Source organism: Camelus ferus, chromosome X (genome assembly GCF_009834535.1).
Source record: "Camelus ferus isolate YT-003-E chromosome X, BCGSAC_Cfer_1.0, whole genome shotgun sequence".
NCBI lineage: Eukaryota > Metazoa > Chordata > Mammalia > Artiodactyla > Camelidae > Camelus > Camelus ferus.
This window is the reverse complement of record NC_045732.1, coordinates 43,341,120-43,356,310: the sequence shown is the minus strand read 5'-3', so window position 1 is coordinate 43,356,310 and position 15,191 is coordinate 43,341,120. Positions and strand designations below refer to the sequence as shown.

The 15,191-nt window shown below is 56.5% G+C and overlaps 1 protein-coding gene across 10 annotated transcripts; it reads right to left on the bottom strand.

The window, feature by feature from the left end:
• Positions 1–486: 486 nt before the first annotated feature.
• Positions 487–14,975, bottom strand: CCDC120 (coiled-coil domain containing 120). Of its 10 annotated transcripts, none has more exons than XM_032474812.1 (11): positions 14,653–14,975; positions 10,012–10,048; positions 7,386–7,485; positions 7,129–7,219; positions 6,852–6,985; positions 6,042–6,182; positions 5,405–5,699; positions 5,026–5,088; positions 4,561–4,735; positions 4,331–4,429; positions 487–3,036 (listed from the first exon to the last, which is right to left on the bottom strand). In XM_032474812.1, the coding sequence occupies exons 4-11, from the start codon at positions 7,175–7,177 to the stop codon at positions 2,100–2,102; spliced, it is 1,893 nt and encodes a 630-aa protein (XP_032330703.1). In that variant the 5' UTR covers positions 7,178–7,219; positions 7,386–7,485; positions 10,012–10,048; positions 14,653–14,975; the 3' UTR covers positions 487–2,099. The 10 variants fall into 10 exon arrangements, with proteins under 10 accessions (XP_032330703.1, XP_032330705.1, XP_032330709.1 ...); XM_032474814.1 differs by having other exon boundaries at positions 7,443–7,485; XM_032474818.1 differs by having other exon boundaries at positions 7,336–7,485; positions 14,653–14,789.
• Positions 14,976–15,191: the final 216 nt, after the last annotated feature.

The window sequence follows — 15,191 nt, the reverse complement described above, 5'->3', positions numbered from 1 at the left end:
CCTGGGTAAAGTCTGTTTCAATGGCCAGAAGTGACCTGCTTTTCAGTTCTGCTAGACTTTCTGACTCTGTTAAATCTGTGGGCTGAACTCAGTTCCTTTTTTTTTTTTTTAATGGCGGTACTGGGGATTGAACCTAGGACCTCATGCATGCAGATCACATGTCCTACCACTGAGCTATTAAACCACACCCCCTCCCCAGTTCTTGTCTTGACTGTTACCTTTAGGGCAGCATTAACATACAAGGTAGTTAAAGGCACTTAGCGTTTCCTGTCATCATTCGTATTACTAAGGACGCTTGTTGAGAGTTGGCTAGGAAATCAGCACAGGCAAAGAAGTTGCCTCACATCACAAAGCAAGTAAAACCAAAGTGGATGACATTATCACAGGCTGGTTCCACGGTGCTATGTATTTTTTTTTCTGATAAAAATACATTGGTCTTAGCTGAAGATGTGGGCCCCCAAGGCAAAGCAGATAGGGAAGCAATGCATGGGTTCAGTTTACACATTTATTATAGAAATCCCCTTCCAGTGTGGGTAGTGTCTTGGGCCCAGATCCATTGGTACAAAAAGAAAAGTTTAACACCAGGTAAAGGGGGTAGGGGAACCCCCAGCTCCAGAAAGTCACAGACAGGTATCATAGAAAACACAGCTTGTGTGGATTTGTTTAAAAAGTGGTGGGTGGAAGGAAAACCAAGGAAGACGTGACGTAGCCTGTGGCCAGACGTCACCTGAGGATTTCATTGGCATCTACCAGATGCCAAGTTCCACCACCGCAGCATCCCAGGACACAACACACCCAGCGGCTCTGCCTGTTGGCCCTCCTGCAGATTGGGGGTAGTTGGGGCAGAGGCTGCCGCTAAAGGCTGGGCCAGGCAGAGGCAGTGGGCACAGACAGGCAGACAGGGACTGGGGTTCCTGCAGGCACCCCTGGGGGGTGGCGAAATGAATCCAAGTCCCCCACCACCAGACTTCAGTCCTATCAAATGTGGGCAGAGAGCCCACCTCCCCAAGAAAAACTGCCCCGGTAAGGGGTGGCAGGAAGTTCTGTTCACACCAGAGTCTCCTGGCTGCCCCAAATGGCCCCGAGACCCTATATGGTCCATTTTGTGGAGAGGGTTCCTGAATGGAACAGGCTGGGCACGGGGACAGGAATGAACCCAACCAGGACGAGATCACAGTTTCTCTTTTTATAAAACGTCTAGTGTTGGGGGAAGACAGTGAATACCTAAATCACAACTGTAAACAGAAATGGAGGAAGGGGCTTGGAGTCCCCATGACATCATCCCCTCTTTTAAGCTGGCTGAGGACCCCCAGTCCCCAGAACAGTACAAGAGGAGAGGCAGGGTGTCAGACACCTTCGTGGGCCCATGGGGAGCCAGGGACCTTGGAAGATCAGGTTGGTGCCCCCCAGGACCAAGAGCAACCACACCCCAGGGCTCAGCGAGGTCAGCTGTGTGCTCCCCAGACTGGAGTCATGCCCAGGCCAAGAAGGGGCATTTCAGAAGGGGTCAGACCAGTGTCCCCGGGGTCTGGGGGTCAGAACCAGAGGACTGCTCCCCCTCTAGCGTCAGGTCACTTAAACGAGCGCTCAGCTCCGGGGGGTACAGGAAGTCCGCGTAGTATCTTTGGAAGGGGTAGCAGGAATCCGGAGGACAGGGTAGGAAGACAGAGGAGAGAGGAAAAGACGGACAAGACACAGAAAGAGAGAGGAAAAGAGGCTCGTTAAAGAGGTGGAGGCAGGCACAGGACAGCACCTTTAGGCTCACGAGCAGGGGACACGGTGAAAGTAGGAAGAGACAGGCGAGGGCCATAGGACGTCCCTTCCTCCCAGCACCCTGGTTTCAAGGCTCATTTTCAGCTGACATGCACTGGTTGTTCAAATGCTAAAATCCTAACATAGCGTGGTGAAGAACTGCTCCTACCAGGGCCCAAGACACCCCTCCGCGGAGACCCCACGGACTAATGCGGGTCAGGCAGGGCCCCGTGTCCCCAGGCCAAGGCTGCGGCTAGTTCTCCTGTGGTCCATGTCATTTGCGATCATGACCAGCGGCCCCCGTGGCCTGGACACCTTGACTAACTGCCTCAAGAGACCCCTACCCGTCAGTAAAAGCACCCCCCATACCTGCCGGAGACAGGGGGCGCCGTGAAACTCCTTGAGTGTGGGAGCGGCGCCTGGCTGGGGGCCCCGTACAGCGCCTGGCCCACCTCATAGCAGCGAGCATGGAGGAAGGGTGGGTGCTGCGGGCCCATGGCGGGGAGCACAGGCCGGCGCTGGGGCCCCGCGGCCAGTCCCGAGTTCCGGATGTACCAGTCCCGCAGCCCCTCCAGGGCCAGGTTCTTGTGGCCGCTGCGCTCAGCAGCCGGGGGAAGACGGGCGGGAGGGGGCATCCACAGCAGGGGGTTGGGATGCACCTCCGGACCCTCGGCAGCCTCCAGGGGCAGGCCACAGGGCTTGGTGCGGGCGGCACGGCTGTGGGGGTCCTTGCTGCGGAGAAGGGGGCTGCTGCCGTCAGCTGCGTACACAGGTGGTGGGCCTGGGAGCATGGCGAGGAGCCCATCCCGGCGGGAGAGGGGTCCTGGGACCTCGGCTGTGGGCAGCAGCTCCCCCCAGCCGGTCCCGCCGCCACCGCGGGGCAGGCCCCGGTCCAGGGAATAGTCCAAGAGGAAGTCCCCGCACACAGGTGGGAGGCGGGGGGCCCCGCGAGAGGCGGGGGCGGCTGAGCTAGGCCGGGCAGCCCGGGGAGGGTCTGGGGGGCCAGCTGTACGGGAGGAGAAGGCAGGGGTGGGTTGCGGGCGCTCGTACAGCACCTCACTGCTCTTGCAGACCGGGGGCCCAGCGGCAGGGGGCACCAGAGGCGCAGGTGGGGAGCCAGCTCCCCCACCAGCCGCCCGGTCCACCAGCAGGGCCTCGGAGCTATTGCTGCGGCGGGTGCGAGCAGCGAAGAGGGAGGCGCGGTCGGAGACAGGGTCAGCCCGGGGGAAGCCCATCTGGGAGTCCTGGCTGCCGGACCACTGGCGAGAATGGAGGCCTTCGGGTCTGGGGGCACAGAGGTGGGGGTGAAAGGAGACAGGTCAGAAATATCAGGCAGATGGGATAAGTGCCCTCCCTACCCTGCCTCTTTCTGAGCCTTCACTTCCACACCTCCAAATGGGCCCAGGATTAGAAGCTGTGTGTATAAAGGTGTTGGGGAGTGGTATGTAAAGGGCGGCAGAGGTTCTGCCCTGGACTAGGGGGCAGAGGGGTTGAAAATGGGGGTGCCTGGGACTCCAAGAGAGATGGAAGTGTGCTTAGGGCTGGAGAGGAAATGCTAGCAGGGGAGGGCAGAGGGCTCTTCCTAACACATCTGACCCCTCATCCCCTGCTAAGGTGCTTCTTCGGGCTCCCTGCCTGCTCCACGATGAGGCCAGGAATTCAAGACCCTTCTGGAACTCTCTGTCCCATCATGGGTATGAACCACCCCAAACTATCATCCCAATAGCCTCTATTCACAGAATGCAAGTGCCACAGGGATGGGGACTTTGTTGTATTCACGGCCTGGAAAAAGGAGGTACGTTATCTGTTTAAGCAGTGGTAGAGTACAGTGGTTAAAAGCACGGACTCTTGAGTCAAACCTGGGTTCAAACACCAGGTCTTCAGTTTACTAACATGTTACTTAACCTCTCTGTGCCTCAGTTTCCTCATCTCTAAAATGGGAATAACAATAGCACCTTCCTCATCGGGATCTTGTGATAATTAAATAAGTCCGATACCAAGGAAAGCACTGACTCCTAGCAGATGGTAGGTACTCAGTACACGTTAACCAGAACTTACTACACCTACAGTGTCTTCCCCAAATATTATGATGCTCATTTCACAAATGAGGAGACAAAGATTCAGAGAAGGGAGATGACTTGCCAAAGTGCACAGAAAAGCCCAGACTCAAACTTTGGTGCTTCTCCCCAAAATCCATACCCCCTTCCCTTCTTCTCTACCAAGACAGCTCCTATTCACCTTTCAAAGCCCAGCCTTTCTTTTCTTTTCTTTTTTGGTCAATTAAAATTTTTTATTTATAATGTGATATCACACATATACATATATTGCATATTCCAAAAAATCTTTTACTTCTGTTTCTTTAGCATGCAATAAGATGCATTATGAACAAAAGCTCTGAAACAGAAATAAAATTCTTGCTTTTTCATACAAGCTACAAAGAAAATCAGAACAAAACTGATAGACTCAAAGCTCAGGCTCTCATGCCCCACACCCTTTGATAATGCTCTCCCTGACACCCCCAGTTAGAGCTACTAGTTCCCTCCTCTGGTCCTCAAACTCACCCTCAGAGTCCACTTACTTGCAGAGCTGGGGGCCAGCGCCCCGGGTGAGGACAGGGGTGGCAGGCACACTTCGCCCCTCAAAACTGGAGGCACTCCTGGGCAGCGAGCGTGTGGGGCTAGACAGAGACGGGCAGGCCCAGGTGGGGGTCCAGGTTAGAGACTGTAACCACCAGTGGGCCCCCCTGCCAGCCCAGGCTTAGGCTCCACTCCTGGCTCCTGGGGAAGGAGGGCAGGGGCTCACCCTCACCTGGTGGGGCTGGCCACAGAGTTCCGCCGGCTCTTCAGATCCCCATAAAGATCCGACGGGGGTGCTTTCCATGGGGTTCGCCGCTCAGGGCTGCCCCCAGATACTGCCCGCAGCTGGTCCCAGGCTTTGGGTGGTGAGGGGCGCTCAGCCAGAGGGAAGCAGCCACGGGGCTCCTCTGGGTGGAATGGAGAAAGTAGGGGAGAAGTCAATGAGAGGGTACCCGAAGGGTTGCAGGCAAAGCAAAGGGTGGGGACTAGGGAGGCGGGGGGTGGGGGGCAGAGGGCGGGACAGGCTGAGGAGGAGCTGAAGGATGAGGTGAGAACTGGGGCTGATGGGGCAGGATAGGGTGAAGCAAAGAAGATGGGGGTTCCACAGGAGGATGGGGCATGGCTCAAAAGAGCTGAAGAGGGAAGGTGAGGGCTGAGCATCAAAGGATGGGCAGATTTGGGAGAGACAGGTCCTCACCGTTATCATGGCTGGCCCCAGACTCTGAGAGGGAGCTGCTCTCTGAGTGCAGAACTACGTCCTCTACAGGTGAGAAGGGGGAGAACCGGGCCTATCAATACAAAGCCTGGGTGCCATCCCCTTACACCACTGGGCAGTCTCCTCCCCACCCCCTTTGCTTCCCAAGAATCCACCTTTATCTAAATCTAAGATCACCAGGGGCTTGATCTCTCACTTCCCTGATGCCTATTCCCAGTGGCCCCACCCTTGCCCGAGAGTCAGTTAATCATAATTCCTTAAGTTCCACCTCCCTCCCACTTTTCACTGGCTGCTCACACACCCCACCCCTACCATGCCCACCCTCCGGCTTTCACTGGTGGGGTGACAGGGCCTGGCTCACCTTGGCTGAGCTGAGTGAGGCGTGTGCCCAGGCAGACTCCCTGGGCAGTGATAACTGCGCCGGTGGACAGTGGCAGGGGCTGGAGCGGCGGGAGCACCGGGAGGCCCAGGCGGGCCCGGACATCCCCGAGCTGCTCCTCCAGCTCATGCAGCCTCCGCAGCGCATCTGCCTGGACCTGGCGCCGACGCCGGCGCTGCTCGGCATTCAGCTCGGGGGCCAAGGCCAGGCGGCGGGCAGCTGCCGTAATCTGCTGCTGCACTGACACCTCGCGCTCCAGGGCCTCAAGCGCCAGCTCCTGCGGGGCCCACCCGAGTGGGACCAAAATGTTAGAAATGGTCAAGCATAGGAAGCAGGTGGTGGCAAAGCCAGGATGCACTGGAGGCAGGGCCTGGGTTGATTCGGGCTGAGCCTATGCATCTTGGGGTGGGGGGTGGGGGAGCAAGGGTGAAAAGCCGATCCTGACAGTTAGGGACCAGCATCCTCTCTCTCAGTCCTGGAACCCATCTCCCTCAAGCTCGGTGCCTTTTTCCCTTAGCCTCTCCTTCCCCTGGACACAGCCTGCCCTCTGCTTCCTCCCGGCTCCTCCTCCCCTGTACCTGTCCCACCCCCATCTTGCTCTGTGTGCCCATCTGCTCACCTCAGCGGGACACAAGGAGTGGTGTGCTGGGTTGGTGTGTGGTGGAGGGTAGGCTCGGGCTGCAGGGGGCCGCCGGCGGACCAACTGGGGCCGTTCCCCAGGCTCCAGTGGGCACTCTGGGGGCAGTTGGCCAGTCAGCTCCTGGGTGGACGAAGGCATATGTCAGAGACTACAGGATTAGTTGGGGAGGATGTGGCAAAGCAGCCTGAATCTACAGAAGTCCTACTAGGACCCCAGCCCTACTCGGCATCCACACCTGTTCTCTTCCTCCTCCCAGTACTCCACTGGGCGGGTGTATGGAACAGACTCTCAGCCCCTCGTTGGCCCAAATCCCTGGGGCAGTGGGCATGGGAAGCAGGGAGACCTGCTTCGGAATCCGGAATTTCTTCATTTTTCATACAGGTGACACCATCTTTATACTACATATTATATGACACTCTTTGAGGCCTGGGCTGCATGCTCTGAACTGCATTATTATTTCTGGCAAACTGTGTGGACAGTCACAGCAAGAGGGGTAAAGCGAAACTATAAATCACCTTATGTCAGTTCAGATCAGGTTTCACTGCCAAGTTTTGGAAATAACTTATGTGAGGGTTTTTTGTTTGTTTGTTTTTTTGAGGTTTTTTGGATTCTAAATTATTGACAGGGGGTTGTGGTAAAATATTACCATATTTTGTTGATTCTAAGACATCTGAGCTGAGCTTTGGAGAATCTACAGCTCAGACAAGTGGCTCAGTGATCACCACCTGATTGCCTACCTCGCCCCGGCTCCTCACCCCAACACCAACACCCTTAGGATCAGGCCCTCACCGCCTCCTGGAGACACACTTTTCGTAGCTCCTGAAGTTTCAGACTCAGGGCCTCCTGCAGGGCCCGCTGCCGGTCAAGCAGCCCCCGGAGCCGCTCTGACTTCACTTGGGGGGCAGCCTCTCCAAACAGGGCAGCTGGACACAGAGGGAACAAAGATCAGGGGCACAACTGGGGCAACCTGGAGCAGCGGTGGGGCCAGGGACCAACCCTTCCCAAGCGGACAGGAGGTGACTCAGAGCTGGGGAGGAGGCAGCAGGAGAGGGAACCCAACACCGACCTGAGGCATTGAAGGTGGGAGAGCTGATCAGCTGACCTTTGACTTCCATCCTGGTGCTGTCAAGAGGCCGTGGCTGATGGCTGGGCAAGGCCTGGCAGTGATGCACGGGAGCCACTGAGGAAGCACATCCCCTGATCCCCCAATCTCCACCCAGACCCAGGTTCCCACACCCCAGCTGCAAATGAGGGGTACCCTGGCCCCACCCACCTGCTTGGTCTGCCCTCTCAGAATCTGTGTCAATGTCAAGGCCCTGGTACCTTGGTTCCCTTCCCATTGAGTGGGAGCACAGCAAGTGGGGAGCCGGGCGGACTTACAACGCCTCCTCAGAGGCCCATGGGCCACAGTCAGCAGTCTTGCCTAGGAAGGGAAAATGAATGGCATGGATTCAACCAACGATAAGAACGGTGGGCATTTATTAAGGTATAGGTAACTACTGGAATAGGTAACTCCTATGCCACGTTTAATCTTCACAACCACCCTATGATGCCAGTTCTGTGATTATTATAACCCCATTTTAGAGACGAAGAGAGTAAGACACAGAGAAAGGAAATCACCTGCCCACAGCTGAGGGTCCAACACTCTCCCTTACTAGAGGTGCTGAACCCCACCAATTCCTCATAAGCTCACAGCTCAGCAGGCCTCCAGACTTTGCACAAGCTGTGGCTGCTGTCCAGGGCCCTCTCTTCACGTCTCACCACTCCAGCCCCTGGCGCTCACTCACACCCTGGGACTTCGATGTCACTTCCAGAGGTGGGTCCCTGCATTATGTCCCCTCACAACTGCTGTCCAACAAGAGACTGTGCCTCTCTTGTACATTTAGGAGGCCAGAAAACGTATCTGTCCTTTTCTCATCAGTCTTTTTCTCTGGCACGCGGAACACTTCTGTGTACACAGCAAGTGCTCAGTGAATGTCTGCTGGGTGAACAAAAGAATGACTGTGGTCTGTGGGTCACTACTTGTCCTAACACCATCCTGCGTCCCTGGTGTGGCAGGGAGAGTGTTCTCCTGGCCTCAGGACCCCTCCGGTCCCTCCCCGCACCCTAGCGTGTCCTGCATCCAGCAAGGGGAAGTCACCCTACTGGGACTGAAAACGGCAAAGTCCGCAGTTGCAGATAACAAGCTGACTGCCTCCTGCCTCCTTCTCTGCCCCCAGACGCCCTGGCTGGCGGTGGAGCCTGCTTTGGCTGGCCGCCAGTCCTGCCCTCGTCCCTTCCTCTGGAGTTTGCTCCTTCCCTCCCACATCCTGCTCAGTCCCCAGCTGGGAAGCCAGGTGACATCACCTCCCACCACCTGGCCTGACCTCGGTGGCAGGCGATTGGGAGGATCTCATGAGGCCACAGAGGTCCCATCCCCACCAACCTCGAAATCCCCGGCTTGTCATGACATGGTGGCCAGGTGTGGAGAAGACCTAGGCAGCTGAGGTAGCGTGAGTTCAAGCCCCTTCCCCATCTGTATATTGGGGGATGTGGCCAAGCTATTAACAGGGTACCACTGGTATCAGCAGTCCTCCCACTTGCCCCATTGGGTCTGTAGCCTTCCCACAAGGCAGGGGTTCCCTGTCCCCAACATCAGGGGCAGGGTCCATCCCTAAAGCCCTTCTGAACATGCAGGCAACAGCATGTGCTCGGCAGAGGGGCTCACATGCCCACCCTCCAAGAGCTGACACTGCCCAGCATGGCAGGGTTTCCTTGAGGTCCTAGCTTAGCCTCCTCTGACCCTCAGCTCCTGGGGTTCTTTCTTCCCCAGCCCCAATCTGGGTTTGAGGAACTCTCCCAGGGCCCCCCTAAACCTTCCTCCACCCCGACAGGAACCTCAACTCCTCCCCAATGGGCCCATTCACCAGGATCAGTCCCACATCCCACACTAGGCTGCTCTGAGCCTTCCTTCCCTGGGAGCTCATGGCATCCTGGAAGTCCACATGGGGTCCAGACAGGAACCCCGACTCCACCCTGTCAGCCTGACCTCGGGGACATAGCTAGGGCCTGAGTCATGGGGTCATCGGGCAGGCTAGACACAGGGTCAACGCCCCACACCCCCACACCCGCTCTTAAGCCTCTGCCTCTGCTCGCCTACCCTCTGCACATTTGCCTGGGGGCCTGGGGCCACCCGGTCCCCACCCAAAGATGGTGAGAAGGGGGATCCCAGCAGTCCCCTCCACAATGCACCCCTACACCAGCCCATGGGTCTCCCCACCGGTGACCCTGTGTCCCCGTCCTGTCCCAGGATGGGCTGCAGCAAGAGAGCTGCAGAGGGCACCCCCCCACACCCAGAGGCGGGCCCAGCAGGTTTTTCAGGTCTGCCCTTCTGACACCACAGCCCAGAAAGAAATTCCTGGCTGTAATGACTGTTTACAACCGAGACACCTCACCTGGGTGGCACCCCAACACCTCAGTGGACCCCCATTTCCACATCTTGCCACCTTCAGAGCAAATACAAACTCCCAGTGTCTGGCACTGTTCCCCACACTGCCCTAGAGCCCCTCCGTCCCCACTCCAGGGGAACAGATGGGGGGCAGGCAGGTGCCGGATGTAGTTTCTCAAGAGCCCAGTATGGGGGGCTTTCCTAGGGGGCTGGGCCCCGGGTTGAAGGAGGGCATGAGGTACCCCTGCAGGGGAGAAAGGGGGAGAGGAAGTAGGGGAGTGGAGAAGGAGGACTCTGGCTTCTCTTCTCCCCCATCCCTTCCCCTTGTCCACTTCCGGCAAGGGATCGGCCTCGTGCCAGGAAAGGAAACTGGACATTTTGGGCTTCGCCCCTCTACTCAGGCCCTCCTTCCTTGCCGTGCCTCTCGCACAGACCTGGGTCTCTCCTACAGGGAACTTCAGTACACCCCATACTGCTCTCCCCACACCCCTCGCCCTGGGCCCACTGTTCCCAGGTGCTCACCAATGCCAGAGAGGTGCTGTGGAGTGGCCTCAGGTACCTCAAAAAAAAAAAAATAGTCGTCTCGACAAGGCCCTGCTCCGGCTGATAGTGGCAGTGAGCAGGGGTGAGCACAGTGGCGGATGCCTAGGCCGCCTCCCACTAGGCGATGGCCCAGCCTACCTGGCCAGGGACTGGGCCGGCCCATACCTTTTAACCCTTGCCTGCCTGCCACCAGGGCTCAGGCCACCCTTAGGGGCAGTCTTGGGGCCTGGTCCCCTCAGGGTGTCCAGCAAGGCCAAGAAGAGAGCCTGACCTCCCCCCTCCCTGCCAGACACCTAGAAGAGGACAGACGAAGAAGGGCTAAGGGTCATGGGAGCAGCGGCTGCCTCTGGTGCTGCCCAAGCGCCCAGATCAGACCCTGGCCACCCAAGGGAACTACTTGGGGGCTGAGGGATGGAGGTCTGGGGAGTTGTTAGGCACACAGGAGGCCTTGGGTGTTCATTGGGTGTGTGTCTCTTGGCAACACTCATCACATTTCTGAGGCCCCTACCCTTTCCTCCCAGGGCAAGGAAGGGGTGGGAGAAGGTCTTAGGGCAAATCCTACCCTCACTGGGGTAGAAGTTCCCCAAGATGGAACATATGAGGTTACCTTTTCTAAGGAGAACATGTCTCAAGACCCTACCACCTTCTGCAGCTCCAGAAGAAATCATCTCAGCGAACGGAAGACACACACAGGCGATTTAATCCCTCCTGACCCCTACAAACCTGGGAGGGTGGCACGGCCCCAGCTCCTCATAGCCAGCTTGTAGAGATGAAAGCTGGGGCTTGCAGAGGTGAAGAGGCCCGATTCTGACCAGAGAGGCATAAGAGCAGGTAGAATCAGAATTCGGGGGGGCTGGGTCCTGGGTTGCAGGCTGACAGAGGCAATCCCTGCAAGGCAGGAGGAGTGGGCACGGGGGCTCATGCTTCTTCACATCCAGGCTGAGGCTCTCCCAGTCCTCTCCCTATGCTCCTGGGACATTTCTGGCCAAGAGTCAAGGAAATGAAGGACTCTGAGCCTCTACGAGGTCCTGCTTCCCCCACACCACCACCTGGGCTCTGGGCCGGCCCCAACACACACCACACATCCTGCGCTCCATTTGGGACCATCTGCTCTGTGACCTCAGGGCCCGAGCCCAACCCAGGCCCCGGCAGCCCACACATGATGCGAAAGCACAGAGTAAGGAAAGCTCCCTCACCACTTGGCAGGGGGGCCAAGCCTGGAGAGGAACTTGCTCTGTACAAGCAACGCCCAGTGTATGTGCTATTGAGGCCTCCTGCCACCCTGCCCACCTTTCTTCCTGGGTGTGAGATTTCCTGCATGGGACACAAAGGCCCCTTTCATCACCCTCCTTCTCCCTCCTCTCACTGCCTGCGGCTGGTGGAGGCAGCAGCCACGAGGTGGGCAGCTGGGGGTTGGTGGGGAGTGTCTTCTCAGCCATGGCCTCGCTCATCTCTTAAGGGACACCAAGGACGTTGGGAAGAGGGGTGTTTATAAAATTAGAGCCAAGAGGGAAAGGGTATCTGGCCAGCAATGTCAACTGAGTCTCAAGGCTGAGGTTTCCTCAACTGTAAAACTGGTAAACAGTACTAACAGAGCCAACAGAGGCCAAAGTAACTTTGGAAGACATCTCAAAGTGCAAGGAAACTCACACCACGTTATTAACGACCGTTAGTAACTACAATCACAAACTCATGCAGAGGTGGGCTGGTTCAAGAGGAAGGAGGGAACAGCAGGTAACCGGGCCTCTTGGGCCAGGCAGATAGGTGGGGCAGAGTCACCCACACACATCACTGCCCTAGTCCACAACTTTTAATACCCTGGAGGACGGCCACCTCTAAGCCCCTCCCCAGTGGGGACCTGAGCCTCCTGTGGCCTCCTGTAGGGCTAACAAGTGGTGGGTCTGGGATTCAACACAGCTCTGCCGCTTAGTGGCTGTGTGACTGCTTGGAAACATCACTTAACCTCTCTGTACCTCAACGTCCTCATCTATAAAATGGGGGTAGTATATGCCTCCCAGGAGGGTGGTGAGCGTGACATGAACTAAGACATTTAAAGCTCACTTGGGACAGTGCCTGGCCCTAGCTGAGTGCTCAGTATGTATTGGCTGTCATACATAATCACAAGTACTCCTCTCAGTCCAAAGTCAGGATTAATCACGCACACACACACAGAGGGGAAGAGACAGACAGACAGACAAAGGTGGCATCTCTCAGCCTTGAAACCCTCCCTACTTGCTGCCTAGACATACTTGAAACAGAGCTGTTTTCCCTCATTATCCAACCCCTCCCTACTCAAAACCAAAAATACAGGAACCAAATCTATTCAGAAGAATTGTCCAAACTCTCACTATCCAAATACAGCAACTGAATGGATTTGGATATATTTATGAGATAGGACTGGTATATCCGTCACTCTCTGAGCTTTCCTTACTCACCAGGCAAAATACAGGAACCAAGTACATTTCTACAACATGATACCCTTATTAATCCCAACTCTTGCCACTGGAGCACAGGGAAATGAATAGATTTGAATACATTTTTGAGTTAGAGCCATTATCCCTCATTATCTGAACTCTCCCTACTCACTCTGTAAAATGCAAAAACAAAATATACCCCCAAATAACTTAATATCTTTCACTGCCTGAACTATCCAAACTCTCCCTTTCAGAACTTGGGTACCAAATATACTGGGACAGTGTGGGATGCTTGTGTTGTTATGAAGAGGTCTGGATAAAGGCTTTGGATAAATGAGATAGGTCTGGTATCTCGTTATTCCAACTCTCACTACTCTCAATGAGAAACACAGGAACAAAACATAATTGAATGACATGTTACCTCCTCACCATCCAAATTCTCCCTGTCTGTCCTCAAACTCAAGGAGATTCAGATAGTGAAAGAACTCCGTATTTTTCTTATTTTTCTTGTGGTTGTTATTGTCACCACTGGATGGGCCTGATTCTAACAGTGATAGCCCCCCAACAACAGACCTGCCCCACAGAGGTGGGATGGACTTAGCACCAAGATTTGTATTGCTTATTGCTGAGAAAGGGGATAAACTCCCACCCCACTCCTACCCCTACCAAGCCCTGAACCCTCTGGCCTAGAATGGACTTTTTTCAGGCCAGGAAAACAGGGATCACTGCACCTAGTGCCAAGACTAGCAGATAGGGGTAAGATGTCCTAGAAGTTTCACACATACCCCTGAGTCCCCCACTCTTACATGGACAGCCCCCAACCTAGCAAGGCTGGAAACATGACCCGGACCTCACAGGCTCCCAGAGATTCACTGAATAATTCAGGGTGTTCTTTCACACTTGGGGAGGGTGGGGGGCATAGGACCAGTTCCAGGCCCTCCTGGGACAGGGAGAGAAATGCAAGCCCTGTGTGAGCTCACTGGGTGGGGGTGGGGGGTGGGGGAATCACATGTGAAAACTCCCTCTGCTGCGCAGGGCCCATAAGGCTGCTTGCTCTTGTTCATGCTAAGAGAAGCATTTGGGATGAATTTCAGAGATCATGGGAACCTCCAAGTTCAAATGCAGGGTACAATGGGGCCCCTTTCCTTCTGGGCTCAGAGATGGAAAGTGGGTGTTACAAAGGAGGGAAATCTGAACAGCATGGAGGGGCATGGTACAGGGTAGAACAGGGGCCTGGGGTAGGGACAGGATGAAGGGACAAGACAGGAAGGAGTACAGGGAACAAAACAGAATCAGAGTCATTGCAGCATGGAGGTCAGGAGGCAAGACAGAGAAGGAGCCAGGACACTGGCCAGGGGATGGGATGGAGTGAGGCTCAGGACAAGGGCCAGAGAAAAAGTAGGGGACAGTAGGGGACAAAAGAGCAGGGCAGGGAACAGGGTCAGTATAAAACAGTAGTCAGGAGACATGACGGGGGACAGGCCAAGACAGCGGTCAAAGAAGGGGATAGGGAAAAGGGCAGGTTCAAGATGGAGGTAAGGAACAGGAAAAGACCGGGACAGAATGAAGACAGGAACAAGGACAGTGGTGGGACAGAAGACAAGGGAAAACAGCATAGGTTAGGGGCAGGGGCACGGCAGGCGACAAGAGGGACAGTCTAAAGCTGGTAAGCCAAGATGGAGTTCAGGAATCAGGAGGGGGACCGGTGAGATAGTACAGGGTGGGGAGAAAATACAGAAGTCAGAGGTCAGGAATCAAGGCAACCTGGATCAGACTGGGGTTAGGGGGATAGGAAGGGGTTCAGGGACTGGACAAGAGTTTAGAAACAGGACCGAAACGGGTGCTCAAGACAAGGCAAGATGAGCTTCAGAGATAGAACAGGGTCAGGCAAGCATCTGGGGTCAGGTCAAGGATCCTAAGAACAGAACTGTACGGGGTTTGGGGTCAGGACTGGATTTAGAGGGTGCAAAACGGGGTTTGAGAATCACATCACGCCAGAATATGGTTGGGTTAGGGGTCAGACCAGACGTCCTGGGGTCCGGGGTCCGAGATTAAAGAAAGATGTACTCAGGTCAGGCAGGGGTCGAGAGGGAGACCACAGGGTCAGAGGTCGCGGGTGCGCGCGCAGGTACATCCCTGGTCGGCGTTTCCGGGCCTTCACCCCGCCCCGTCTCCTCCCTTCCAACCCCAGGCGGGCATTACTCACCGAGGGTCCTCGCCCAGCGGCGTAGGCGGGGTCGATGCAGGCCGGTAGGGGTGGTGGGCGCGCCCGTCCCTCGCTGCCCCCGGCTCGTCCCCGGGCTCTTGCCTACTCCCCTTCCGCGCCCCGCCTGTGGGCCGCGTTCGGCCGCGCGACTGTTAGCCGTGGGGGCCAGACGGGGGGCACAGGCAGGGTGGAAGAGGGGCGCCCGCTCGGCGGCGGGAGGTGGACCCCGGCCCCCCCCACCTTCAACTCGGGTCTGTCCGCTCCAGGCGGCACCGCCACCTCCGCCGCTGAGCGCGAGCCTGGAGGGGCGGGGGGAGACGGGGGGCGGGGCGCGAGACCACAGCAGCGGCGGAGACCAAGTGCGCAGGCGCCAGTTCGGGTCTTCGATTTCCCTGCCCTGGGAGCGCCAGGAGCGAACCAGCTCAGAGCGCGTGCGCACACGCTTTCTCGAAGGCCGAGGAGCTCTTCTTTACCGAGACCACGCCCCCTCAGTGATCAGACTTGCGCCCCTCACCCCAAATCACCCCGCCACGAACATC

What these genes read in the sequence shown, in the direction of transcription:
- CCDC120 (XM_032474820.1), bottom strand. Translation starts at nt 7,177, where the DNA reads ATGGAAGTCAAAGGTCAGCTGATCAGCTCTCCCACCTTCAATGCCTCA. An exon ending in AAGTGTGTCTCCAGGAGGCG is followed by an intron (nt 6,183 to 6,851) that starts GTGAGGGCCTGA and finishes TCGTCCACCCAG; the next exon opens with GAGCTGACTGGCCAACTGCC. An exon ending in ACTCCTTGTGTCCCGCTGAG is followed by an intron (nt 5,700 to 6,041) that starts GTGAGCAGATGG and finishes TGGGCCCCGCAG; the next exon opens with GAGCTGGCGCTTGAGGCCCT.